Genomic DNA, 25,990 nt, shown 5'->3' with positions numbered 1-25,990 from the left:
AAAGCAGATTGTCTGTCCCCATTAGCAGCCAGGTTGCAGCCAGGTTTTGTCCCTCTCACTTGGGCACTTTGTCTTTTCTCTTCTGCTTGGCACATGCCTGGGAAAAGTCATAGAACCACAAAATGGTTTGGGTTGGAAGGAACATCAAAGCTCCTCCAGTTCCAATCCTCTGCCAGGGGCAGGGACACCTTCCACTAGCCCAGGTTGCTCAAGGCCTCATCCAACCTGGCCTTGAACACCTCCAGGCTTAGAGCCTCCAAAACATCTCTGGGCAACCTGTGCCAGGGCCTCACCACCCTCACGCTAAAGGATTTCTTTCTAGTGTCTAATCTAAACCCAGCTTCTTCCAGGTTGAAGTCATTGCCCCTCCTCCTGTCTCTCCAAGCCTTTGCAAAAAGTCCCTCTCCAGATCTTCTGTAGGTCCTTTTCAAATCCTGGCAGGCTGCTCTAAGGTCTCCCTGGAGCCTTCTCTTCTCCAGGCTGCACAACCCCAACTCTCTCAGCCTGGCCTCCCAGCAGAGGGCTTCCAGCCCTGCCAGCATTGCTGTGGCCTCCTCTGGCCCTGCTCCACCAAGTCCCTGTCTGTGCTGTGCTGAGCACTCCAGAACTGCCCCAGCACTGCAGGAGGGATCTGAGCAGAGCACAGCAGAGGGCAGAATTCCCTCCCTGCTCCTGCTCAGCCCAGGACAGGCTGGGGCTGGGCTGGCAGCACTCAGTGCTGGCTCATTTCAGCTTCTCCTCACCCAGCACCCCTCAAGCCTTTCTCCTCAGCTTTGCTCTCTGTCTATTCCCTGCCCAGCCTGGATTTGTGCATGGGCCCCAGATTAAACCCCAAGGCTCTGTGCTACAGAACCTGCTTCTGAGGGGATCCTGAGCATTCCTTATTAGCTCACCAAGCACAGCCAGCAGTGAGGGTCTGTGCAAGCCTGGGGCTGCCACAGTTGTGGATGCAACCTGATCTCCAGCTTGGCTAGCAAAACCAAACAAAAAGCAAAGCATTCCTGCTTCCCTGGCAAGTGCATGTGATTAAGACTCCAAACTGTGAAATGTAGTGAAGCAGCAAATGTGAGAGAGTCTTCAGTACTGCAGAATGTGAACAGAGTCCCTCAAGAGAGTCTGGTGACAACTTGATTACAGTGTTGGGCAGGAGACACCACCAGTTGCAGCGTAGGCACTGCACACTTTGTACAGCCCTAGCAAAACACCACAGCATTTAAGGTCTGGAACAGAGAATTAGCTCCTGCCACCCCTGTACTTAAGCCCCCCACTTACAAGAGCTATTTAGCCATGTCAGTGCCACAGAAAGGCCTCCTGCCCCGAGCCTGCAGGGAATTTAATCTCCTGTCCAACATCCAACATGCAATTCCAAACCCTGGGCTACTTCCATCCCTCCGCTCTTTGCCTAATGGCAGTTATTGACCACATTCTGTCTGCTTCACCTCCTCATTCGTTACTGAGGAGAAAAACCACACAATGTTCCAGGAGAGCACAAAGGAGAAGAGTAAAGGATTTGATAAGAGTGGAAGAAAGGAGTTTTGGAGAATAATGGAGGCCTTTGTCATGTTTAGATGGAGCTTTCTGTGTTGGAAAGATATCAAAGAATCACAGAATGGTTTAGGTTGGTAGGGACCTTCAAGATCACCCAGTCCCAACCCTCCCTAGCATGGCCACACACACCTCCCACCAGCCCAGGCTGCTCAAGGCCTCATCCAGCCTGGACTTGAACCCCTCCAGGGAGGGGACAGCCACAGCCTTCTTGGGCAACCTGTTCCAGTGTCTCCCCAGCCTCACTGCAAAGAATTTCTTCCTAATCTCCAGTCTCAATCTCCCCTCTCCCAGCTCAAAACCATTGTCCCTCATCCTGGCACTCCCAGCCCTTGTCAGAAGTCCCTCCCCAGCTCTCCTGGAGCCCCTTCAGGTCCTGGAAGACTGCTCTAAGGTCTCTCTGGAGCCTTCTCTTGTCCAGGCTGAACAGCCCCAGCTCTCTCAGCCTGTCCCCACAGGGGAGGTCCTCCAGCCCTCTGATCATCTTCAAGGCCTGCTCCAACAGCTCCAGGTCCTTCTTGTGCTGAGGACACCACAACTGGAAGCAGTGCTGCAGGTGGGGTCTCATGAGAGCAGAGCAGAGGGGCAGAATCCGCTCCCTCATCCTGCTGGCCATGACGTATCACCATCCTCCCTGCATCACCTCTGGCTGCAGATAAAGTCATCTGATAGACAGCTCAGAGCTCCTCTGGGTGCTTTAAACCCTCCCATAAGCTGCAGGGTTTGCTCAGGATGTGCTGTAGCAGTCCTACACCACTCATCCATCCACCACCCCATGAAAGGGCATCACCCCCAGGGCCATGAAAAGTTAACACACCCCCCAAACGAAAAGCATCCTTGTGGGGCAGAACTCACTCATAGAAATGGGACTTGGAAATGGAGAGGAAGCTGCAGTCTCGATTGGCCTTGATGGTGAAGATCAGTGGCTCCCCAGTCAGCACAGCCAGCTGGCCTACAAGTTCCCCTGGGTGGGTAATGAACAGGCAGGTGTCCTCCTCTGAGTCTATCTTCCTTTGGTACACATGAAGCATCCCCGAGACCACAAAGCAAACATTAACATCCTGCAGAAGAGGGAAGAAGAGCTCAGTGAAACCTCCCAAGGCTTTCAAAGCAATTAGCACAGTGCCAGGACTGCCATGCCCCAACCAGCTGCTGTCCAGAAAGCTCCCTGCAGCTTTGGAACAATTAGGTGGGAAAATAAAACACAAGAGTGAATTATTAAAAGCAGGTTATGAATATTTCAAACTAAGCAGCCAGCACACTGACAGATCTGCTCCTCTTTGGGGGGCTGTGGAAAACAAAGGCAGCATCTGCAAGAGGAACTGGAGATGGAGCTGAGTGGGTAACAGCAGCAGGGGGTGAGGGACAGGGCCTGCAGTGATAGGATAAGGGCCAGTGGTTTGGACTTAGAGAAGAGCAGATTTAGATTGGATGTTAGCAACAAGTTCTGCACCATCAGGGTGGTGAAACACTGCAACAGGGTGCCCAGGGAGGTGGTTGAGGCCCCATCCCTGGAGATATTCAAGGTCAGGCTCAACAAGGCTTTGAGCAACCTGATCTAGTGGAGGATGTCCTTGCTGTCTGCAGGGGGGGTTGGACTGGATAAGCTTTGGAGGTCCCTTCCAATCCAAAGCATTCCATGGCAGCTCAGCAGAGCAGAATGTGGCAGCAGTGTCAGTGGAGCTGCCCTTCAGCAGCTTGGCAGAAGCTGGGCTGTTTACACAGCACTGTTACAAATGAGCTTCATTAGATCCCAACCACTCCTTGCCAGAGACAAACAAACTGGATTGCTTCTGGCTGGGGGAAAAAGTACTGCAAGAGAGTGCCAGCACCAAGACCCTGCAGTGCAGGCTGGGAGGAAAGGCTGAGCCAGGCTGCAGACCTTCCCAGCAAGGATTAAGGTATGGAACTCCAGACCTTCTCCTGAAGGTACAGAAGAGCTGAACACAGGTACCAGAAGTCCCCTCTGGCTCCACTGCTACTGCAGCTGCTGAGTGGTGCAACTGATGTGCCAGAGGGAGGGCACATTCCACAGGGACATGGACAAGCTCAGCAAATCAGCCAGTGCCAGCCTCATGAAGCTGAACAGAACCAAGTGCAAGGTCCTGCACCTGGGTTAGGGCAATCCCAAACACAAATCCAGACTGCATGGAGGATGGATAGAGGGCAGTGCTGAGGAGAAAGACTTGGGGGTGCTGGGTCAGGAGATGCCCAGCATGAGCTGGCACTGAGTGCTGCCAGCCCAGCCCCAGCCTGTCCTGGGCTGAGTCCCAGCAGTGTGGGCAGCAGGGGCAGGGAGGGGATTCTGCCCCTCTGCTGTGCTCTGCTCAGACCCCCCCTGCAGTGCTGGGGCAGCTCTGGAGTGCTCAGCACAGCACAGACAGGGACCTGGTGGAGCAGGGCCAGAGGAGGCCACAGCAATGCTGGCAGGGCTGGAAGCTCTCTGCTGGGAGGCCAGGCTGAGAGAGTTGGGGTTGTGCAGCCTGGAGAAGAGAAGGCTCCAGGGAGACCTTCTGGTGGCCTTGCAGCAATTAAAGGGGCCAGTCAGAAAGCTGGGGACAGACTTTTTCTCAGGGCCTGTTGTGGCAGGCCAAGGGGTGATGGTTTGAAACTAAAGGAGGGAGATTGATGCTGGAGAGAAGAGAGAAACGTTTGACACTGAGGGTGGTGAGAGCCTGGCTTGGGTTGCCCAGAGAGGTGGGAGATGTCCCATCCCTGGAACCATTTGGAGCTCTGAGCAACCTGCTCTGGTTGCAGATGTCCCTGCTCACTGCAGGGGTGTTGGGCTAGATATTTTCTCAGGTCATTTCCAACCCAAAGCATTCTGTGATTCCATGGGCACAGAAAGTCTAAGAGCTGGGATTGTTTCACCTCAGGAACAGAGGACTGGGAGGGAAATTTTTAATTTATCATCAGTGTGTATAAGTACCTTGTGTGGGGTGGGACAAAGCCTGAGCCAGCTCTGTGTGCTCTCAGATGATGCTCACTCACCTGATCTCCTTGCCTGGATAGCACAGTCCCAGCAGTAACCTGGTGCAGTGTCACTTTGCCATTCAACAATGAAGGATCCTGGAAGAGAGAGGGGTAGAGAGGATTCATTTAACCTGTAAGAGCCAGGAAGCTGAGGAAGCATCCAAGGTATGCAAATGGAAATAATTACTGTAGATGACCTTACAAGTACTTGAATCTCTTTCAAATTTGGGGGATGATTTTTAGCTTTCTCTACCCAGCAGATCTTTCTTCCAGAAGAAAACTGCAGCTGGATTTGCTTCAATTGATCATACTTAAGGATTTTCTGTCAGCTTGGCCTGCAGACTTCTGAAAGGGTCTCTAATGACAACAGACAGCAGCTGGCATGAAAAGCAGGATGCAAGGTGAAACTACAGGAGACTGCCTACAAGGTGGAGGACCTGGCCCAAGGAAAAGTTTCCCCTTGAGACCAGTCAGAGATTGGAATCATCTCCCAAGAGAAGCAGTGGAGCCCTTTACACTGGACAGTTTGAAGACTCAGCTCAACAAGGTTCTGGGCCAGCTCATTCCAACTCTGCTGTGCCCTAAAAAGGTTGGGGCTGATGATCCTTGGAGTCCTTTCCAACCTGGCATTCTGTGAGTCTGTGAACTTTCATTCCATGTCTATGACCTGCCCACATCATTTGATGTCCCACATCCACTCAGCATCAAACCTGAATGCTCCAGGCCACCTTTGCTTTGGCAGCACTTTCCCCCTAGCTAGCAAATCTTCCAAAGCTCTAACATCAGCATCTGAAAGGGTTGGGGCAAAATCCCAGAGAAGGCTCCAGGGAGACTTCAGAGCAGCCTTCCAGTACTGGCTACAAGAGAGCTGGGGAGGGACTTTTGACAAGGGCTGGGAGTGCCAGGACAAGGGACAATGGCTTTGAGCTGGAAGTGGGCAGATTGAGACTGGAGATGAGGAAGAAATTCTTTGCAGTGAGGGTGGGGAGACACTGGAACAGGTTGCCACAGGAAGGCTGTGGATGTCCCCTTCCCAGAGGTGTTCAAGGCCAGGCTGGATGAGGCCTTGAGCAACCTGGGCTGGTGGGAGGTGTCTGTGGCCATGGCAGGGGGTTGGAACTGGATGATCTTGAAGCTCCCTTCCAGCCCTAACCATTCTGTGATTCAATTGTCTGATTCTTGTGTTATGCTAAAGAGGGACAGAGCAGTCCTGGTGCCTTGCAGCTCAATCTCTGCAGAGCAAGGCTGGGCAGTGTCCAATGCTTTGCACAGAGCTGGAACCACTAAAAGCAGAGGAAGCCACATGCAGAATAAGAACCAATCCATCAGAAGCAGCAGAGCAGGTTCTGCCCATAATGATTAACCTTCTAAAAGCAGGAAAACAATGTAAGAGAGATGTAAGCATGGTACCACACAGTGTTGTGTCAGGATTTTCCCCTTTTCCTTTTTTGGTTGAAAAAACAAATCAGAACAAGTGAAATAATCTGAACTATTCTGTACACCTACAGCTGATGAAAAAACCACAGACCTCCATCAAAAAAGAGTTTTAATGACACCAGGCTGCTCGATGGGAACACATCCAGTGCAGAGAACCTGACAAGTACCTGTCAAAATATTTCACTTCAGCAATATCAACTCCACTAATTTCTGGGATATTTCCTCTCTATTTATCCAGCTCTTGGCTGCACAGCATCACCCAGGCTCACAGACAAAGCCTCAACAAAGGAAACCTCTCACAGTAAGGCATCACCACAAGGACAGGCTGAGGGAGCTGGGGTTGTTCAGCCTGGAGAAGCGAAGGCTCCAGAGAGACCTTAGAGCAGCCTGCCAGTACCTGAAGGGGCTCCAGGAGAGCTGGGAAGGGACTTCTGACAAGGGCTGGGAGTGCCAGGATGAGGGACAATGGCTTTGAGCTGGGAGAGGGGAGATTGAGAGTGGAGATGAAGAAGGAATTCTTGAGAGTGAGGGTTGGGAGATACTGGCACAGGTTGCCCAGGGAGGTTGTGGCTGTCCCCTCCCTGGAGGTGTTCCAGGCCAGGCTGGATGAGGCCTTGAGCACCCTGGGCTGGTGGGAGGTGTCCCTGCCCATGGCAGGGGTTTGGAACTGGATGAGCTTTAAGATCCCTTCCAACGCAAACCAAATTTTCTGTCCAGCAGTTCAGACACTCCACATGACTTCACTACCTCTCTCTCCACACACAGGGTCAATATCCTGTTCAGGCAGAGCAGCCAAAGCCAGCGGGGGAGAGACTTTTGACAAGGGCTGGGAGTGCCAGGACAAGAGACAATGGCTTTGAGTTGGCACAGGGGAGACTGAGACTGGAGGTGAGGAAGTTCTTTTGAGTGAGGGTGGGGAGACACTGGAACAGGTTGCCCAGGGAGGCTGTGGACTCCAGCAACAGCACAACTAAACACACACAAACCATTCAGCCCCAGTCCCCTTCTTAGCTGCACAAAGATGTTAAATAAATCCCCTGAGAACTCCAGACTGGTTCAGTTCATTGCTGCACAGGACAAGAGGCAATGGTTTGAAATGACAGAAGAGCAGATTCAGATTGGATGTTAGCAACAAGTGGTGGTGGAACATTGCAACAGGTTGCCCAGGGAGGTGGTTGAGGCTCCATCCCTGGAGATATTCAAGGTGAGGCTCAACAAGGCTGTGGACAACCTGATCTAGTGAAGGATGTCCCTGCTGAGTGCAGAAGGGGTTAGATCAGATGACCTTTGGAGGTCCCTTCCAACCCCACCCATGCTATGATTCTATGTTTACAAGCTCCCCAGTGAGCTCTGCATAGCCACAGCTTTTTCTGCTTTCCTTAGCTCAAACAGAAATTGTAGCAAAGCTTTTTCTTCCTGTCTAAGACTACTTAAGTATGAGAATAGATTGCACACAGAGCTGCAAAGTCCTCCTCATCAGTGATCTTTAAGAACAGCTGAGGCAAACACCTGCCAGAAGTGACTTAGCACTATCTGATTCTGCCTTGGGCATGAAAAGAGAGTGGATGACCTCCAAGCAGTCCTTGAAATCCTGCTTTTCTGTGCTGTTGCTACCCTGATTAATGAATAAGAGGCTTGGGAAACAAGGTCACAGACAAGATCCACCCTGCCTAGTATTTTCTCTCCTGAATGGGCAAGACGAGCAACCCCAAATCCCTCCCTTCTGAGGACAGGAGGCTTCAGGGAAACCTAATAGCAGCCTTCCAGTACCTAATGGGGCCCTACAGGAAGGATGGAAAGAGACTGGTTACAAAGGCCTGCAGTGACAGGACAAGAGGCAATGGCTTCAAACTAGAGAAGGGCAGATTCAGATTGGATGTTAGGAACAAATTCTTTACTATGAGGGTGTTGGAACTCTGCAACAGGTTGCCCAGGGAGGTGGTTGGGGCCCCATCCCTGGAGATACTCAAGGTGAGGCTCAACAGGGCTCTGGGAAACCTGATCCAGTCAGGGATGTCCCTGCTGACTGCAGGGAGGTTGGACTGGATGAGCTTTGGAGATCCCTTCCAGCCTGGACCATTCTATGGTTCTATGACAGGCTGAGGGAGCTTTGGGCTCTGGAGCTTGGAGCAGAGGAGCCTGAGGGCTGCCCTCATTGCTGGCGATGAAGATGTGCAGGGCTGGAGCCAGGCTCTGCTCAGGGATGTCCAAGGACAGCACAAGGGGCACTGGGGGCAAGCTCAAGCAGAGGAGGTGCCATGGGAACCTTCACTGTGAAGGTGCTGGAGGCCTGGAGCAGGCTGCCCAGAGAGGTTGTGGAGTCTCCTTTTCTGGAAACTTTCAAACCCCACCTGGATGCATTCCTGTGTGCCCTGCCCTGGGTGACCCTGCTCTGGCAGGGGTTGGACTGGATGATCTCCAGGTCCCTTCCAACCCCTGGCATTCTGTGATTCTGTGAAATTTGGCATTGCACAGTTACAGGATTTGAGCTAAGTAACTGCAGATTCCTTCAGCCCTGAGAAACAGAAGTCACTCCACAACCTCAATGATCCCCTGAGATCCAGCCTCAGAATCACCACTTTGTGATGCTGTCACCACACAGCAAGTAACAATCTGTGTTACTACAACAGATAATAAATTAGCAGGGGGTTGTGATACAGAATTGAAAGCAGAAACAATTTATGAGCAACAAAAGCTGCAATTAACTGGGACAGCCAAATGATTCTTCAGCAAAGGAAATTCCCTTACAACTCACACAGTTGTGCCCTGCAATGATGTTTACCTCTCACATCACAGCTGCAGATAAAGCTGGAAAGATGTCAAAGTTGTATGAGATTGAAGAATTTCTTTTGTTTTCAATCACTTGGAATTCCTTGGATCTCTCCCATGAAAGGTTTTCATTCTCAGGTCAGACACCTAAAGTTCTATTGAAATAATACTGCCTAGTAAACAACCTCCTCCTCCCTCTACTTCTCACAGACTCATGAAACAAAAACCAACAAGCAATCAACCCCCCCCCCAAAAAGCCCCAAAACATCACCATTTGTCATCAAAACATCCTGATCACAGTCACACTGCCTGGCTGCTCTGAAAAATGGCAACTTCAGATCCTGCAGCCAGCTTGAGGAGGGAATGACCTGAGGTAACACCTTTAAGAGAAGGGCTCACAGAGTTCATTTTCTGACTGATGTCAGCAGCACTGAACACAAGATTTTAAGCACAACAAGGTTCTTCTGCCACTACTGTAGAAGAATCAACTTCTGCTGTCTTGCCTAGAACAAATGAATATTGACCTCTGAATCAGGGTTCTGGCTCTTGGCTTCATGCTGTCAGATTCTTATTTGCTTGTGAAAAGCAAGTTGCTGCACTATCCAAGTTTTGAAGAGCCTACCTTAGTTCAGAGGATGAGAGAGAATGGATTGAAGCTTGAGGAGAGGAGATGTAGACTGTGAAGGGGATGTTACATGGCACAGGTAGGAGCCTGATCTGTCTTTCTGGTTGATTTAGAAAACACAAGGACATAGGACAAGAGGCAATGGATGGAAACTCCAGCACAGGAGCTTCCACCTCAACATGAGGAGGAACTTCACTGTGAGGGTCACAGAGCCCTGGAACAGGCTGCCCAGAGGGGTTGTGGAGTCTCCTTCTCTGGGGACTTTCAAGACCCATCTGGATGTGTTCCTGTGTGACCTGTGCTGGATTCTCTGGTCCTGCTCTGGCAGGAGGTTGGACTCAAAGATCTCCTGAGGTCCCTTCCAACCCCTGAATTCCTGTTATTATTTATAGCTACTTCATTAAACTGGATATGAGGAAGAAATTGTTGAGGCTGGGGAGACACTGGCACAGGTTGCCCAGGGAGGCTGTGGATGTCCCCTCCCTGGAGGTGTTCAGGGCCAGGCTGGATGAGGCCTTGAGCACCCTGGGCTGGTGGGAGGTGTCCCTGCCCATGGCAGGGGGTTGGGACTGGATGATCCTGAAGGTCCCTTCCAACCCAAACCATTCTGTCAATCTATGAACTTCTTATTGTGTATTGGATGCTGCCTTTTAAGGCTACTGATCCAATTAAGCTCAAGTCTAACGTGTTTACTTGTTAATTACTGAGACATTTGCTCTAGGTTTAAAAGAGTAAAGAAACAAACAAATAAATAAATAGTGCTGTGAGCAGCAGCTTCAGTGATCTTGGAATTTTTGCTCACAATCAGATAGGTCTAAAATGAAGGCTGAGGGAGCTGAGGGTGGTCAGCCTGGAGAGAAGATGATTCTGGAGGGACCTTAGAGCTGCCTTCCAGTACCTGAAGGGATCCTCCAGGAAGGCTGCAGAGAGACTTTTCATGAGGATGTCCAGAGACAGGACAAGGAGACATGGTTTGAAGCTGAGGGAGAGCTGAGGAAGAAGTTCTTCAGTACAGGGGTGGTAAGACTATGGAATAGGCTGCCTAGAGAGGTTGTGGATGCCTCCTGCCTGGAGGTGTTCCAGGCCAGGCTGGATGAGGCCTTGAGCAACCTGGGCTGGTGGAAGGCGTCCCTGCCCATGGCTGGGGGCTTGGAACTGGATGGTCCTGAATGTTCCTTCCAACCCAAACCATTCTATGAATCTATAAATGCCTGAAAAAAAAATGAAAATGAACACAAGAGAGTTCAGACTCCTGCAGACTGACAGAAGTGCTGCACTCCTTTGTTAAGCAACCAACAACACAGAGCAGATCTCTCCAAGCCTCACTGCTGGTAGCTGCAAGATCATGACCAAGATTTTGAAGCTGCAAGAGGAATAATTTTGAAGGGAATGTTAAAATCCAAAAGTCTAGGGCTGTTGAGCCTGGAGAAGAGCAGCCCCAGAAGGGATCTGAGCAATGCTCAGCAACAGCTAAAGGGTGGAGGCAAGAGGCTGGGGCCAGACTCTGCTCAGTGGTGCCCAGGGACAGGACAAGAGGCACAAATTCTAACCCAGGAGGTTGCATCTGAACAGGAGGAGAAAGTTGTTTGTTGTGAGGGTGCTGGAGGCCTGGAGCAGGCTGCCCAGAGAGGTTGTGGAGTCTCCTTCTGTGGAGAGCTTCCAACCCCCCCTGGGCATTGTGCTCCTGGGCAAGCTGCTGTGGGTGCCCTGCTTTAGCAGGGGCTTGGACTGGATGATCTCCAGAGGTTCCTTCCAGCCTGCACCATGCTGGGATTGTGATAAGTAAAATCTTTGAGGTTCCAGCATGTGCTGTTTACCTCTAAAAGCAGAGGAGGAGGCTGCAGCAGCTGTGCCCAGGCCTCTGGCAGCAGCAGCCTCAAGCTGTTGCAGTGTGAGCTGTAATCAAGCAAGGAGCTCTGTGGCTGACTTAGACAGATGGATAATTTCTCTGAACTGCCTGCTTAGCTGCATCAGCAGACACATCTCTGTAATGAAATGCAGCTGGAATCAGAGGAATGATGAAAACAAAACATTTTCATTCCTTCTGACAACAGGAAGGTGCTTAGCAGGGGCTGAGCTCAGTGGTGCCTGCCAGGGCTCCAGCATTTCCCTCAGCTGTGAAACACACTCAGAGCCTCTGCCCAAAGAGAGAATCAATTCCAGACAAGGCTTATGGATGCTCTGGCAACAGGATTAATGGATTCAGCAATCACTTGAAGGCCTTTCCAGAGCTTCCATCACACAGTCTGAGAGAACAGGAAGTGACAAGGCAGCAGAAATTGCACTTTTGCTTCTCCCAGGGATAAAGCTGTGCCCAGGCACAGAAGATGCCTGCAGTGCAGCTCAGAACAGCCTCTTCCAAAGGCAAAATAATTCAGATTGATTTCAGCCCTGCTAAAATAACTGCAACAAAGCAGAGAATAAAACACTCAGCTAGTCTGCAGTCCATCAGGTAAACAACTTACACTTTAGTGCCTTGCAGAAGGAGAGGAAAAAGCAAACCCAAAGCCATTTCTTCTTGCAAGAACAAGGTCCTGCATCTGGGTTGGGCCAACCCCAGGCACAACTCCAGGCTGTGTGCAGAGTGGGTTGAGAACAGCCCTGAAGAAAAAGCCTCAGGGGTGTTGGGTGCTGAGCAGCTCCCCAGGAGCCAGCAGTGCCCTCCTGCAGCCCAGCAGGCAGCTGTGTGCTGGGCTGCAGCCAGAGGAGTGTGGGCAGCAGGGCAGGAGAGGGGATTCTGCCCCTTGGCTCTGCTCTGCTCACAGCCCACCTCCAATCCTGCCTCCAGCTCTGCTGTCCCCAGCAGAAGGACACAGAGCTGCTGGAGAGAGTCCAGAGGAGGCCACAAAGATGCTCCAAGGACTGGAGCAGCTCTGCTGTGAGGCCAGGCTGAGGGAGCTGGGGATGTGCAGCCTGGAGAGGAGAAGGCTCCAGGGGGACCTCAGAGCTGCCTGCCAGGACCTGAAGGGATCCTGCAGGAAGGCTGCAGAGAGACTTTTCCTGAGGGTGTCTGAGACAGGCCAAGGGGGAATGGTTTGAAGCTGAGGCAGAGCAGGGTTAGAGTGGAGCTGAGGGAGAAGTTCTTCAGTCTGAGGGTGGTGAGACTCTGGCACAGGCTGCCCAGGGAGGCTGTGGATGCCTCCCTCCCAGAGGTGTTCAAGGCCAGGCTGGATGAGACCTTAAGCAACCAAGTCCAGTTGAGAGGTGTCCCTGCCCACAGCAAGGGGGTTGGAGTAGATGATCTCTGAGGTCCCTTCCACCCTAAGCCATTCCATGAACTTACATCAAGTTTCATCAAGGTTGAAAGGTCTTTCTTTGCTGCTTCAAAGATGGCATCAATATGTTTGCTGTTACAGGAATCCTGCACAGCACTGTAGTGGAAAACTGCTGAAGGAGTTTCTGTCACTGTCACAGTCTTCTTCAGTATGGACTGCAAAGAAGAGAAGCACAACAAGTATCAGTGTAAGTGTTGGGCTTGGCACCTACCCAGCAAAATCTTGCCAGATCATCTGTGCTCCCTGCCCACCACAACTGGTTGCCTGCAAAAAAAAAAAAAAAAAAGAAAAATTTCCAAAAAAGCAACAGCTTGGTACCTTCTTTATCCTTGGATTTCTCTGCAAAGCTGACACCCAAGTCAAACAAAGTTACTCATCTCAGCTTGAGAAAGGGGAGAACAAGAGGCTCTGCAGAAACTGGGCAGCTGCCAGCCTGATAGAGCTAGAGACTGATCAATACAGCATGGGAGGATGGAGGGAAAGGCGAAATGGCCATGGAGAGGAGAAGGCTGAGGGGAGACCTTACTGCCATGGAGCAGGACAGAAAGGGTGGCTGCCAGGAGGATGGAGACTCCCTCTTCACAAGGAGTCCCATGGAGAAGCCAAGGGGAGATGGGGACAAGTTACTGCTGGGGAGAGTCCCATTGGACTCCAGGAGAAAATGTTTCCCCATGGGAACAGCTGGAGACTGGAATCATCTCCCAAGGGAAGCAGTGGAGTCCCCTGCCCTGGACAGTTTAAGCCTCATCTTGCCAGGGTGCTGAGCCAGCTCATGGCAGCTCTGCTGTGAGCTAGGAAGGTTGGAGCAGATGATCCTTGGGGTCCCTTCCAAGCTGGCATTCTGGGGTTCTGTGATTTTGGCTTGCAGTTGAATATTTCAAGAGCATTTTGGTGCTCTTAACTTCCAGGCCTTCATAAAAGGCAGACCACAAAAAGAACAGGCTCAGCAATCATGGCTGACAACACACAGGAAGTCCACAGCCTGAAACAATTTCTTAATTCCTTGCTGCAAAGTGGTTCTAACAAATGCAGCATGGTCTGACTGGAGAAAAGGCAGCACTGGGGAGACCTTAGAACAGCCTTCCGTTATATGAAGGGGCTCCAGGAGACCTGGGGAGGGACTTTGGACAAGGCCCTGTGGGGACAGAACAAAGGGCAATGGTTTTGAGCTGGAAGAGGGCAGATTGAGACTGGAGACGATGAAGAAATTCTTTCGAGTGAGGGTGGGGAGACACTGGCACAGGTTGCCCAGGGAGGCTGTGGCTGTCCCCTCCCTGGAGGTGTTCTAGGCCAGGCTGGATGAGCTTGCAGCTCAGAGCCCCAGCCTGTCCTGGGCTGATCCCCAGCAGTGTGGGCAGCAGGGGCAGGGAGGGGATTCTGCCCCTCTGCTGTGCTCTGCTGAGACCTCCCCTGCAGTGCTGGGGCAGCTCTGGAGTGCTCAGCACAGCACAGACAGGGACCTGGTGGAGCAGGGCCAGAGGAGGCCACAGCAATGCTGGCAGGGCTGGAAGCCCTCTGCTGGGAGGCCAGGCTGAGAGAGTTGGGGTTGTGCAGCCTGGAGAAGAGAAGGCTCCAGGGAGACCTTAGAGAAGCCTTCCAGGATTTGAAGGGGGCTGCAAGAAAACTGGGGAGGGACTTTTTACAAAGGAAAGGTAATGACAGGACAAGGGTGATGGCTTCAAACTGCAAGAAGCTCCATTAAATGTCAGGAGCAAACCTTTCCCCATGAGGGTGGTGAGACACTGGAACAGGTTGCCCAGGGAGGTTGTGGAGTGGTTTAAGGCCAGGCTGGATGAGGCCTTGAGCAACCTGGTCTTGTAGGAGGTGTCCCTGTCCACAGCAGGGGGGTTGGAACTTGATGATCTTTAAGGTTTCCAACCCAAACCATTTTGTGACTCAATGAAATATCACAACTCAGAGATGCAAAGACATCATTTTCAAGTAAGGGAGGAAACATTCAAACCACTCAAAGAATAAATGATGTAAGGAAGTGCAATGGAAGCAGCAGGTGGGGCTCTGCAGAGGGCATGACCTACCTTGGCCACCACAGGACTGCTGGCAGTGTCCTCTGAGCCAAAGTGCACTCTGGCCCTTTCATAGGCCATGTCCATGTCTGACTTGGCACCACTACAATTACCTACAAGCAACAGAAAAGTCTTTTTTAAGCACCTCCATGATCACACTTTCTCAAAAGCAGCAGATAGTACCCAGAGTCCCCCAGCTTCCTGGGTGGCTTTTTTGTTTGTAGTGGCCTCTTCCTATTCTTATGTTTTATCCTCATTCCTTTTGACCTGGAAGATCTGGTGAGAACTTTACATCTTCTCAATGTGCCCCAAAATTGCCACATTCACTCCTGACCACAGCACAATTATTACTTTAGGGTAAACAAAACAGAGTCATTTTGAGCTGAAGGTCCTCAGGAAGAGGCAAATCCACCAAACTGTCCTCATTGCTTAAAGACAATCACAGAGTCACAGAATATTAGGGGCTGGAAGGGACCTCCAGAGATCATCCAGTCCAACCCCCCTGCCAGAGCAGGGTCACCCAGGGCAGGTCACACAGGAACACATCCAGGAGGGTTTGGAATATCTCCAGAGGGAGACTCCACAACCCCCTGGGCAGCCTGTTCCAGGGTTCTGTTACCCTCACAGGGAAAACATTTTCCTCCTCTTTCCATGGAACTTCCTCTGCCTCAGCTCCCACCACTGCCCCTTGTGCTGGCATTGGGCATCACCCAGCAGAGCCTGGCTCCAGCCTCTGGGCACTCATCCTGCACATCTTTATCACCAGCAATGAGGTCACCTCTCAGGCTCCTTCTCTCCAAGCTCCAGAGCCCTCAGCTCCCTCAGGCTCTCCTCATCAGGAAGATGTTCCACTGCCTGCAGCAGCTCTGTGGCTCTGTGCTGGACTCTCTCAAGCAGTTCCCTGAGGTCCTTCTTGACCTGAGGGGCCCAGAACTGGACACAATATTCCAGATGTGGCCTCAGCAGGGCAGAGGAGAGGGGGAGGAGAACCTCTCTGACCTGCTAACCACAGCCCCTTTTAATCCACCCTAGGATGCCCTTGGCCTTCTTGGCCACCAGAGCACATTGCTGGCTCATGGTCAACCTCCCATCCACTAGGACCCCCAGGGCCTTTCCCCCTTCACTGCTCTCCAGCAGGAGATTATTTCCCTCAGCTCCACCAAACCAAAGTAGGTTTTATTGTCTATACTGCACTGCAACAGCTTTCACAGGGAGAACAGAGCCATCTGCAAGTCTCACTCCATCCAAACAAAACAGCCCCCCCAAAACCTAAAATCATTTCAGACCTTTTCTACAACTTCTCTGGATTTTCCATGCTCATGAATCACAGAATCCCAGAACGCCAGCTTGGAAGGGACCTCAAGGATCATCTGCTGCAACCTTTCCAGGCCACAGAAGAGTTGCAATGAGCTGGTCCAGCACCCTGGCAAGGTGAGTCTTGGAGAGGACTCTACTGCTTCCCTTGGGAGATGATTGCAATCTCCAACTGTTCCCATAGGGAAACATTTTCTTCTGGAGTCCAATGGGAATCTCCCCAGCAGTCACTTGTCCCCATCTCCATGGGACTCCTTGTGAAGAGGGAGTCTCCATCCTCCTGGCAGCCACCCTTTGTGTCCTGCTCCATGGCAGTAAGGTCTCCCCTAAGCATTCTCCTCTCCAGGCTGAACAAACCCAGCTCTCTCAGCCTTTCCTCACATGGAAATCCACCTGCTGGCATTCTGTGATGCCCAACACATTAAGAAATCTTTACATGAAATAAATCCAAACCTGCCACTGGAGTCAGAACATCATTTAATGATCAGCTTCCAAACAAGAAAGCCAACAGGGCTGACCCAAAGAAAACCAAGCTGTTGATGCTACTAATTTCATAACTCATTTCATACTAATTTCACACTAATTTCACACAGACTGCAATGTTAAGGACCTTAAATTACTTCTAAACAAAAAGAGCTGGGACAGGAGGAAGGGCAGCGCAGGCTGCCAGCCATGGGACAGCAATGTGCCCTTGTGGCCAAGAGGGCCAATGGCATCCTGGGGTGCAGCAAGAAAGGTGTCCAGCAGGGCTAGGGAGGTTCTCCTCCCTTTCTGCTCTGCCCTGCTGAGACCACACCTAGAATACTATCTCCAGTTTTTGGCTCACCAGTTCAGGAAAGACGGGGATCTGCTGGAGAGAGTCCAAAGGAGAGCTGTGAGGATGATGAAGGGGTTGGAACATCTCTGCTACAAGGAACACCTGAGAGCTCTGGGGATGTTTTGTCTGCAGAGAAGGCTGAGAGGGGATCTGATCAATGTCTGTGAATAGCTGAGGGGTGGGGGTCAGGAGGAAGGGGCCAGGCTCTTTTGGATGATGCCCAATGATAGGACAAGGAACAACAGATACAAGCTGGAACCCAGGAGGTTCCACCTCAGCATGAGGAGAAACTTCTTTGGTGTGAGGGTGCTGGAGGCCTGGAGCAGGCTGCCCAGGGGGGTTGTGGAGTCTCCTTCTCTGGAGACTTCCAAGACCCATCTGGATGTGTTCCTGTGTGACCTGCCCTGGCTGACCCTGCTCTGGCAGGGGGGTTGGACTTGATGATCTCTGGAGGTCCCTTCCAACCCCTGCCATCCAGTGACTCCGCAGGTGCTGCTCTCACTCCCTCTCCATCAGGCTGCTCCACAAAGCACTGAGCCCCAGCACACCAAATGCATTTGAAGACTAACCAGAGCCTTCTCAGGTTACAACTAAATCACCTGGTAATGGGCATGTAGGCATGAAAAGCATCCTCTGCCCAGGGCTGCATATTAAAGAAATGAGAGAGAGGGGAAAGGAGGCATCCTAAGAGTGGAAGCTTCTGTCTACCAGACTCCTATTCAAAGCAGAAGTCTCCCTCTCAGTCGTAGCTCTGAGCTTCCCACACAGTGATTAATTAAACTGTCTTGTTGCTCAAATGGGAGTCAGAAAGGAAACAGCAGAACAAGCTTTAACTAGAACTGTTGAGTCAAAAGAACAGAAGGCAGTGGGAAACTCAAGAGTGGAATGCAATGCTCCAGGGGGAACACATGCTCACTGCTATCCCACACACTGCTGGGCTGAAAGTCACTGCACAAACAATGGCATCTGACGTGGGCCCTGGCAGTGTTTCAGCTGCCTCTTCCCTTCACAGAATGCTCTTGCTTGGAAAAGACTTTTGAGATCATCACCATTCTCTAACTCTGTTGTCTGGGGTTAAGCCATGGCCCTCAGCACCACAGCTCTGCCTCTGTGAAACACCTCCAGGGATGAGGATTCAGCCAACCTCTCTGGGCAGCCTGTGCTAGGCTTTGAGAACCCTTTCAGTGAAGAAGTTTCTTTGAATGTCCAACCTAAACCTCTCCTGCTGCAACCTGAGGCAGCTCTCTCTTGCCCTGTCACTTGGTACTTAGAAGAAGAGACCAAGCCCCACCTCACTGCTGCAACCTCTTATAAGGGCAATGAGGTCTCCCCTCAGCCTCCTCTTCTCCAGGCTAAACCCCCCCAGCTGCCTCAGCTGCCCCTCCCCAGCCCTGTTCTCCAGACCCTTCCCCAGCTTTGTTGCCCTTCTCTGGCCCTGCTCCAACTCCTCAATGTCCTTCTTGGGGTGAGTGGCCCAAAACTGAACCCAGTGTTCAAGGTGTGGCCTCAGCAGTGCCCAGCACAGGGGCAAGATCACCTCCCTGCTCCTGCTGACCACACCATTGCTGACCAGGGCCAGGATGCTGGTGACCTTCCTGGCCACCCAGACCCACCCTGGCTCAACTTCAGCTGCTGTTGATCAGCACCCCCAGATCCTCCTATGCTGGGCAGTTTCCAGCCTCTTCATCAAGCCTGAGACATTCATGGGGTTGTTGTCATCCAAGTGCAGGACCCAGCACTTGGCCTTGCTGTATCCCATGCAATGACCTAACCCCTCAGGCCAGCCTGGCCAGGGCCCTCTGCAGAGCCTTCCAAGTCTCACCTGCTGCACTACCTGCTGCTTTCCCTAACAGGGCCAGTCCTGTGCTCCTGTGCACACACTGCAGGGTACCTGGGCTTCAGTTCTGAGGAAGGGAAAACAGATTCCCTCAACCCTGGAAAAAACCCTAACACAGTAATCAAAGAAAGAGAGCTGCTGTCTGACCTTAAAGGCATTGAGCTGGGAGCACTTACTTCCAAGAACCTTAAAACTGATGAAGATACCACACACAAGATCCTGTGGCTGTACTTCTTCCTGCTAATGAAGTGTGGCCTAAAGCAGGGAGAGCAGCAGCACAGGGAGGGGATTCTGCCCCTCTGCTCTGCTCAGACCCCACCTGCAGCACTGCATCCAGTTCTGGGGCCCCCAGCATAAGAGAGACAACCTGGAGCTGCTGGAGAGGAGGAGGCTGTGAAGATGATCAGAGGGGGCTGGAGAACCTCTCCTACAAAGACAGGCTGAGGGAGTTGAAGCTGTTCAGCCTGCAGAAGAGAAGGCTCCAGGGAAACCTCAGAGCAGCCTTCCAGTACCTGAAGGGGCTCCAGGAGAGCTGGGGAGGGACTTCTGACAAGGGCTGGGAGTGCCAGGATGAGGGACAATGGCTTAGAGCTGGGAGAGGGGAGATGAAGAAGAAATTCTTCAGAGTGAGTGTGGGGAGACACTGGCACAGGTTGCCCAGGGAGGCTGTGGCTGTCCCCTCCCTGGAGGTGTTCAAGGCCAGGTGGATGAGGCCCTGAGCAAGCTGGGCTGGTGGGAGGTGTCCCTGCCCATGGCAGGGGGTTGGAACTGGATGATCTTGAAGGTCCCTTCCAACCCAAACCCAATGTTTCTGTCCAGCAGCTCAGACACTCCACATGACTTCATTACCTCTCTCTCCTTACACAGGGTCAATATCCTGTTCAGGCAGAGCACCCTAAGCCAGCAGGGTTGTATTTCCTCACCTACACAACTGCCCTGTTTCAAGGCAGACAGCTACACACCAGAACCAGATGAAAGCACAGCCCAGCCTCTGGAGCAAGGGAAGCAAAAATGGTTTCCTTCAAACCATTTGCAGCAGTTTTTGTTAGTTCTAAGGAGCCAAGCTGAGATGACAGCACCTGCATGGCTCTAATAACAGACAGTCCTCCTTACTCTGAGTAATAAACACAAGAAACATGCCCATGGAGTCTGAACACACAGTAAGGTAGGGAAGAGAACCTGAAGCAAGATCTTCATGTTTTCATTAAAGACACCAAGGTGGTGTCTGTGTGAGCTGAAGAGGGACTGGAACCTCTGTGCAGTGAACAGGGATCAGCTCCATGAACTGAAGCAAACCATAATTACCCAATTAGATATGCTCCTTCTGTCAGGAAAAATTAACTTTCTCCCTCTGATAAGCTCTGTGTACCCTGAAATAACTCCCATGACACAGAAAAGGAGAAAGGAAGGACAGATGGATGCAGTCACTGTTATCTTGCAGAGATCTTTCCACATCAAACCTAAGAACACAGAGGGACAAGACCACAGCAGTGTGACAGAGCTGCCTGGGCAGATCACAGCATCCCAGCAGGGTGGGGTTGGAAAGGACCTCTGGAGCAAATCCAGACCAAGCTCCTGCTGGGCACCCACAGCAGCTTACCCAGGAGCACAATGGCCAGGGGGGGTTGGAAGCTCTCCACACAAGGAGACTCCACAACCTCTCTGGGCAGCCTGCTCCAGGCCTCCAGCACCCTCACAACAAACAACTTTCTCCTCCTGTTCAGATGCAATCTCCTGGGTTCCAGTTTGTGCCCAGTGCCCCTTGTCCTGTCCCTGGGCACCACTGAACAGAGTCTGGCCCCAGCCTCTTGCCCCCCACCCTTTAGCTGTTGCTGAGCATTGCTCAGCTCCCCTCTGGGGCTGCTCTTCTGCAGGCTCTCAGCCCCAGGGCTCTCAGCCTTTGCTCCTCACAGAGCTGCTCCAGGCCCCTCAGCAGCTTTGCAGCCTCCCCTGGACTCTCTCCAGCAGTTCCCTGTCTCTCCTGAACTGGAGAGGCCAGAACCAGACCCAGGACTCCAGATGTGGCCTCACCAGGGCAGAGTAGAGGGAGAGCAGAACCTCCCTTGCCCTGCAGGCCACACTCTTCTGCATGCACCCCAGGACACCATTGGCCTTCTTGCCCACAAGGGCACACTGCTGGCTCATGGGGAACTTGTCCCCCAGCACTCCCAGGTGCTTCTCCCTGGAGCTGCTTCCCAGCAGGTCCTCCCTCACCTGTACTGCTGCAGGAGGCTACTCCTCCCCAGATGCAGGACCCTACCCTTGCCCTTGATGAATTTCATGAGGTTCCCCTCTGCCCAACTCTCCACCTGCCCTGGTCTGACTGTGTGAGAGCACAGCCTGATGGTTGGATTCACTGCACTACTTTGTTTGCCTAGGGAAGTGGCCATGTCCACAGGAAGGATTACTTTAGTCACCACTGAGTCATGGCTCAGAACAGAACAATCTAACACCAATGAAAACAGAGCCAAGGCCTGCACAGGGCAGTTCAACTCCTCCCTTTAACTCATTTCCCTGGTTCAGAAGAATGATCTGATTATGATCCAGGCCCTCTGCTCTGTTATCCTGAGAGCCCAATTGCAACACTGCATCCAGTTCTGCTGCCCCCAGCATGAGAGGTGTGGAGCTGCTAGAGAGGGTCTAGAGGAGGCCATGAAGATGATCAGAGGGATGGAGAACCTCCCCTGTGGGGACAGGCTGAGAGTGTTGGGGAGCCTGGAGAAGAGAAGGCTCCAGGGAGAACTCAGAGCAGACTTCCAGTACCTGAAGGGGCTCCAGGAGAGCTGGGGAGGGACTTCTGACAAGGGCTGGGAGTGCCAGGATGAGGGACAATGGCTTTGAGCTGGGAGAGGGAGGGGAGATTGAGAGTGGAGATGAGGAAGAAATTCTTTAGAGTGAGGTTGGGGAGACACTGGCACAGGTTGCCCAGGGAGGCTGTGGCTGTCCCCTCACCAAAGTTCCAGTTTCTCTACCTGGATCATTAATCTGACCTAAACAACTGGATCAGAGGAAGATGCCTGCAGTGGAGATGGCTGAAGTTCACCAAAAGGAACACTGCAGCATCAAGAGAGCTCAGCCTATAAAGGTCTCATCAGAGCATTCAGATCATCTTCATGACCTACTCACAAACCATTCCTCTAAAAGCAACAGAGCCATCTCATGTGCTCTTTGGGACAATCAGCCAAGCTGGAATCCTGTGTCATCCTGTGCATGAAGGATGAGAGCAGATCATCTTAGCTCCCCTGCTTCCAATTGGATCAATTAATAAAGCTCCTCAATTGCAGCTCTCTGGGTAGCCACATTACTGCCTGTTCCCCACTGCTAATAAAGCCAGCAAGGGAATGTTCTCTGCTAACAGCTCATTTGTTACTCCAGAGCAGCAATTTCTGACAAATGAGTTAGGGAGCAGCACTAGTGGAAGATGATTATCTCAGCTCATCTCCCTGCTTCTCTAACCCACTGCTCCCAGACATGCCCCCCATGATTGCACACATTATGTGCTGCCCAGCATTTTGCTGAGCACTACTTACTAGAAGGCTCTGCAGAGCCTGCACAGGGGGGTGAAGAAAGGCTTCTTCTGAACACATGCTCAGAGTTCTCTGTGCCAGAAACCTTCAACGAATCTGAAATGTAAAGCAGAAGTTACACAAGGGGCAGGGACTCCCCAGGGGGCTCCCTCATAAGAGAAATGTCCCCAGCAAGAGTTTTGACAAGGGCTGGGAGTGACAGGACAAAGGGCAATGGCTTTGAGCTGGGAGAGAGCAGATTGAGACTGGAGATGAGGAAGAAATTGTTGAGAGTGAGGGTGGGGAGACACTGGCACAGGTTGCCCAGGGAGGTTGTGGATGTCCCCTCCCTGGAGGGGTTCCAGGCCAGGCTGGATGAGGCCTTGAGCACCCTGGGCTGGTGGGAGGTGTCCCTGCCCATGGCAGGGGGTTGGATCTGGATATCTTTAAGGACTCTTCCAACCCAACCCATTCTGTGAAACCCCTCACTCCCCACTTGTAAAACCCACTGTGTTCAGGGTTTTGAAGCCCCAATGTCAAACACTGGTTAAACTTCCTGGCTGCTTTTAATTTCATTTAAAAGAATTTTCAGGATTAGAGACAAAATTCCACTCAATTTACTTTCCCAGCTTTAGCCTCCACACTGCCCCTTCCACCCCCAGCAATTCTTCTGCTACTACCTGGAGTGCAGAATTTTCCCAGCTCCTACTCTAAAACCAACAGGAGGAGCTTCTTTCTGTGCCTTCCCCACCCCACCACCATTAACAACCCTAATCACTTCCTATTAAGGCTCAGGAGTACCAAAGACTTCAGACCTGACACTGATTTAAGACAATCCCTAACTCCTCTAATCCAATAAACATCCTCTGATCAATAGCACCACAGCTGCAGGACATCACCAAGGACCTTGCCAGACCCTTACCCATTTCCAGAGCTTCCCCAGCCTTCTCCAGCTTCTCTCCACGATCCTCCTCAGCTGCATTCAGCAGCTGTCTCCTGACTGCTTTGCTTGAACTCCCTCCAGCTGTGACACTGGTGACAGAGGTGAGGGGGGTGGCTTGGCTCTGCTGCACGAGGCAAGGAGAAAAGGCAAACATCAACCACACCTGCATGGGGAACAGGCCTGGGCCCTGGACTGACCCCAGGGGACTCCTCCCCGTTGTGGGGATTGAGCAAAATTATCAAAGGTGGCCTGGCAGTGGCACCTGCCAGCTCCCTCAGCATCCCCATCACAACCCATGGACTTGAGACCAGTTTCTTTACACAGTCCCTGACCTGATTCTGCCCCACCAAGGGTACATCATCCTTTGAACTGGCATAGGAGGCAGTGACTCAGGATCATTACCCCATGCCAGGGCTCCTTAACCATCCTGGTGCTGGGCAGACACCAGTCTGGAGGGATTCCTCCAGCCCTTTAGAGCAAGTGTGCCCTCATGGCCAAGAAGGCCAATGGTCTCCTGGGGTGCCTGCAGAAGAGTGTGGCCAGCAAGTCAAGGGAGGGTCTCCTCCACCTCTACTCTGCCCTGGTGAGGCCTCATCTGGAAAACTGGGTCCCAGTTCAAGAGAAAAATTACTACTGGAGAGAATCCAGCAGAGGCTGCAAAGCTGCTGAGGGGCCTGGAGCAGCTCTGTGAGGAGCAAAGGCTGAGAGCCCTGGGGCTGAGAGCCTGCAGAAGAGCAGCCCCAGAGGGGAGCTGAGCAATGCTCAGCAACAGCTAAAGGCTGGGGGGCAAGAGGCTGGGGCCAGACTCTGCTCAGTGGTGCCCAGGGGCAGGCCATGGGGCAGTGGGCACAAACTGGAGCCCAGGAGGATCCATCTGAACAGGAGGAGAAACCTTTTTGGTGTGAGGCTGCTGGAGGCCTGGAGCAGGCTGCCCAGAGAGGTTGTGGAGTCTCCTTGTGTGGAGAGCTTCCAACCCCCTCTGGGCATTGTGCTCCTGGGCAAGCTGCTGTGGGTGCCCTGCTTTAGCAGGGGCTTGGTCTGGATGATCTCCAGAGGTCCCTTCCAGCCCTCACCATGCTGGGATTCTGGGGCTTAGTAAATTCATGTTTCTCTCCCAGTTCCTGAGTCACCAGCATAAGGTAGATTTTTGGGGATTTCTTTACTTCTCAAGTACTGTCACTATTGACTGGACATGGAACATCTGTTCCATGATCCTGTGGAACAAGGAGAACCTCCCTGTGCCCAGTCAGGGCCAGGCTGCACAGGAGGAGCAGAGCAGATGTACCCCAGACTTACATAGCTGAAGAGCTCAGGAGTCAGCCCAAGGTAGTTGTGCAAGGCGAGGAAGGTCACTCTCTGCAGCCTCACCATGATGATCTACAGGTGGGAAATCAAGAAGCAAGAGGGATGGATTCAGCACTCTCCCACTCTCCTTCCTGCATTGCCATTCAGTGATGGAGCAGAGTTCCTGGAGGCACTCCATGCAATGCAGACTACCCTCAGCTGAACCCTCTTTAACAGCTGAGAAACTGAGGCAGATAGACTCAAGGGATTCAGCAAAGACTTCACAATCATTTGACAGCACAAGAACCCAAAGCCTTCCTCTCAAACACCAAAAAATGCTTTTTGCTGTCTGCAAACCTCAATAAACATGCCTTGAAATAAGAGTATTTGATTCTAATTATTCCTGCTCCTGAATGGAATGGTGCCACTGCTCCCCAGGCAGAGCCTGTGCTCTCCAAGCACTCCAACCTAAGACATCACTGCTACCTGACCTTCCTCTGCCCTGGCAGCTCATTCCCACTCTCAAGCCCTCCTCCTTCTCCTGTGTCTCAGCTCCCAAGGAGCTAATTAAATCTGTATCATGATCTGATCTTCTCAGCCATCAGCACTGGGAGCTCCATGTGTCACTCAGAAATCATCCAGACACCGGAACAGTTTGAAGGGCAGAAAAAATCTGAAGTGACAGTAAAGCACAAGGAGAGGGCAGAATGCCTCAGCAGGTCACCTGCCCCCACAGCCTGGGGTACCTGTGGGACCACCTGGCACACTGTCAGGTTGAACTTGTTCATGCAGCAGTCCCTGCACTGGCCCCTACCTGCAGGACATACAGGACATTGCTGTGCTCCCCTGAGAGCTCCCTGAGCCCCTGCAAGGCCAGGGGAGGTGACCTAGGTGAAGGGCTACAAGAGGAGGGGAGTAAAACATCTCCCTGATGAGGAGGGACTGAGAGAACTGGGGCTTTATAGTCTGGAAAAGAGCAGCCTGAGGGGCAGCTCATCAACACTGATCAGTACTCCAAGGGTGGGTGTCAGGAGGATGGGGCCAGGCTTTGGTCAGTGGTGCCCAGTGACAGGACAAGGGGTAAGGAACACAACCTGGAACATCAGAAGTTCCATCTGAACATGAGGAGAAACTTCTTTCATCTTGAACAGGCTGCCCAGAGAGGTTAAGGTGTCTCCATCTCTGGAGACATGCAAAATCCTCCTGGATGTATTCCTGTGCCCTTCTCTAGGTGACTCTGCCTTGGCAGGAGGGTTGGACTCAATCTCCAGAGGTCCCTGCCAACCCCTACCCTCTGTGATTCTGTGACCTTAAAGCTAAGGGTGAGCACAGCTCCCTCCTGGCAATTCCTTCTGAGCTGGAGATTCCCAGGTCAGTCTGAACCCTGGGAGGTGTACACACATCACCTCCCCACCAACAGCTGCTGAGGGCACCTCAGTCCTTTTTCAGAAGGAGCAGCAGTGCTGGCCACCTTCTGAGGCATTCTGGAGCCTCCTTGGGGCAGAGCACACTCTGCTCCAGCAGGACCCACAGGCTTACAGTGCAGGTCAGGCTGATTCAAGAGGCCACCACATGCAGAATGGGTACAGAATTACTTCTTCCTGGTCATGATTAATGCTGAGATCACTCACTCTGGGCCTC

General features: G+C 52.1%; 1 protein-coding gene across 1 annotated transcript in view; it reads right to left on the bottom strand.

Moving 5' to 3' along the window:
* The window catches only part of PNPLA7 (patatin like phospholipase domain containing 7), a 182,873-nt gene that overhangs the window by 132,946 nt on the left and 23,937 nt on the right, over positions 1–25,990 (bottom strand). The window contains exons 11-17 of the mRNA XM_054393395.1: positions 24,362–24,442; positions 23,045–23,189; positions 22,147–22,239; positions 14,661–14,761; positions 12,633–12,779; positions 4,537–4,614; positions 2,401–2,606 (exon numbers count right to left, since the gene is read on the bottom strand). Of these exons, the coding sequence (XP_054249370.1) occupies positions 2,401–2,606; positions 4,537–4,614; positions 12,633–12,779; positions 14,661–14,761; positions 22,147–22,239; positions 23,045–23,189; positions 24,362–24,442 (851 nt within the window). The remainder of the gene's footprint in view (positions 1–2,400; positions 2,607–4,536; positions 4,615–12,632; positions 12,780–14,660; positions 14,762–22,146; positions 22,240–23,044; positions 23,190–24,361; positions 24,443–25,990) is intronic.

Source organism: Indicator indicator, chromosome 28 (genome assembly GCF_027791375.1).
Source record: "Indicator indicator isolate 239-I01 chromosome 28, UM_Iind_1.1, whole genome shotgun sequence".
Lineage (NCBI taxonomy): Eukaryota > Metazoa > Chordata > Aves > Piciformes > Indicatoridae > Indicator > Indicator indicator.
The sequence above is the reverse complement of the archived record's forward strand: the minus strand, read 5'-3'. Positions and strand labels throughout refer to the sequence as shown.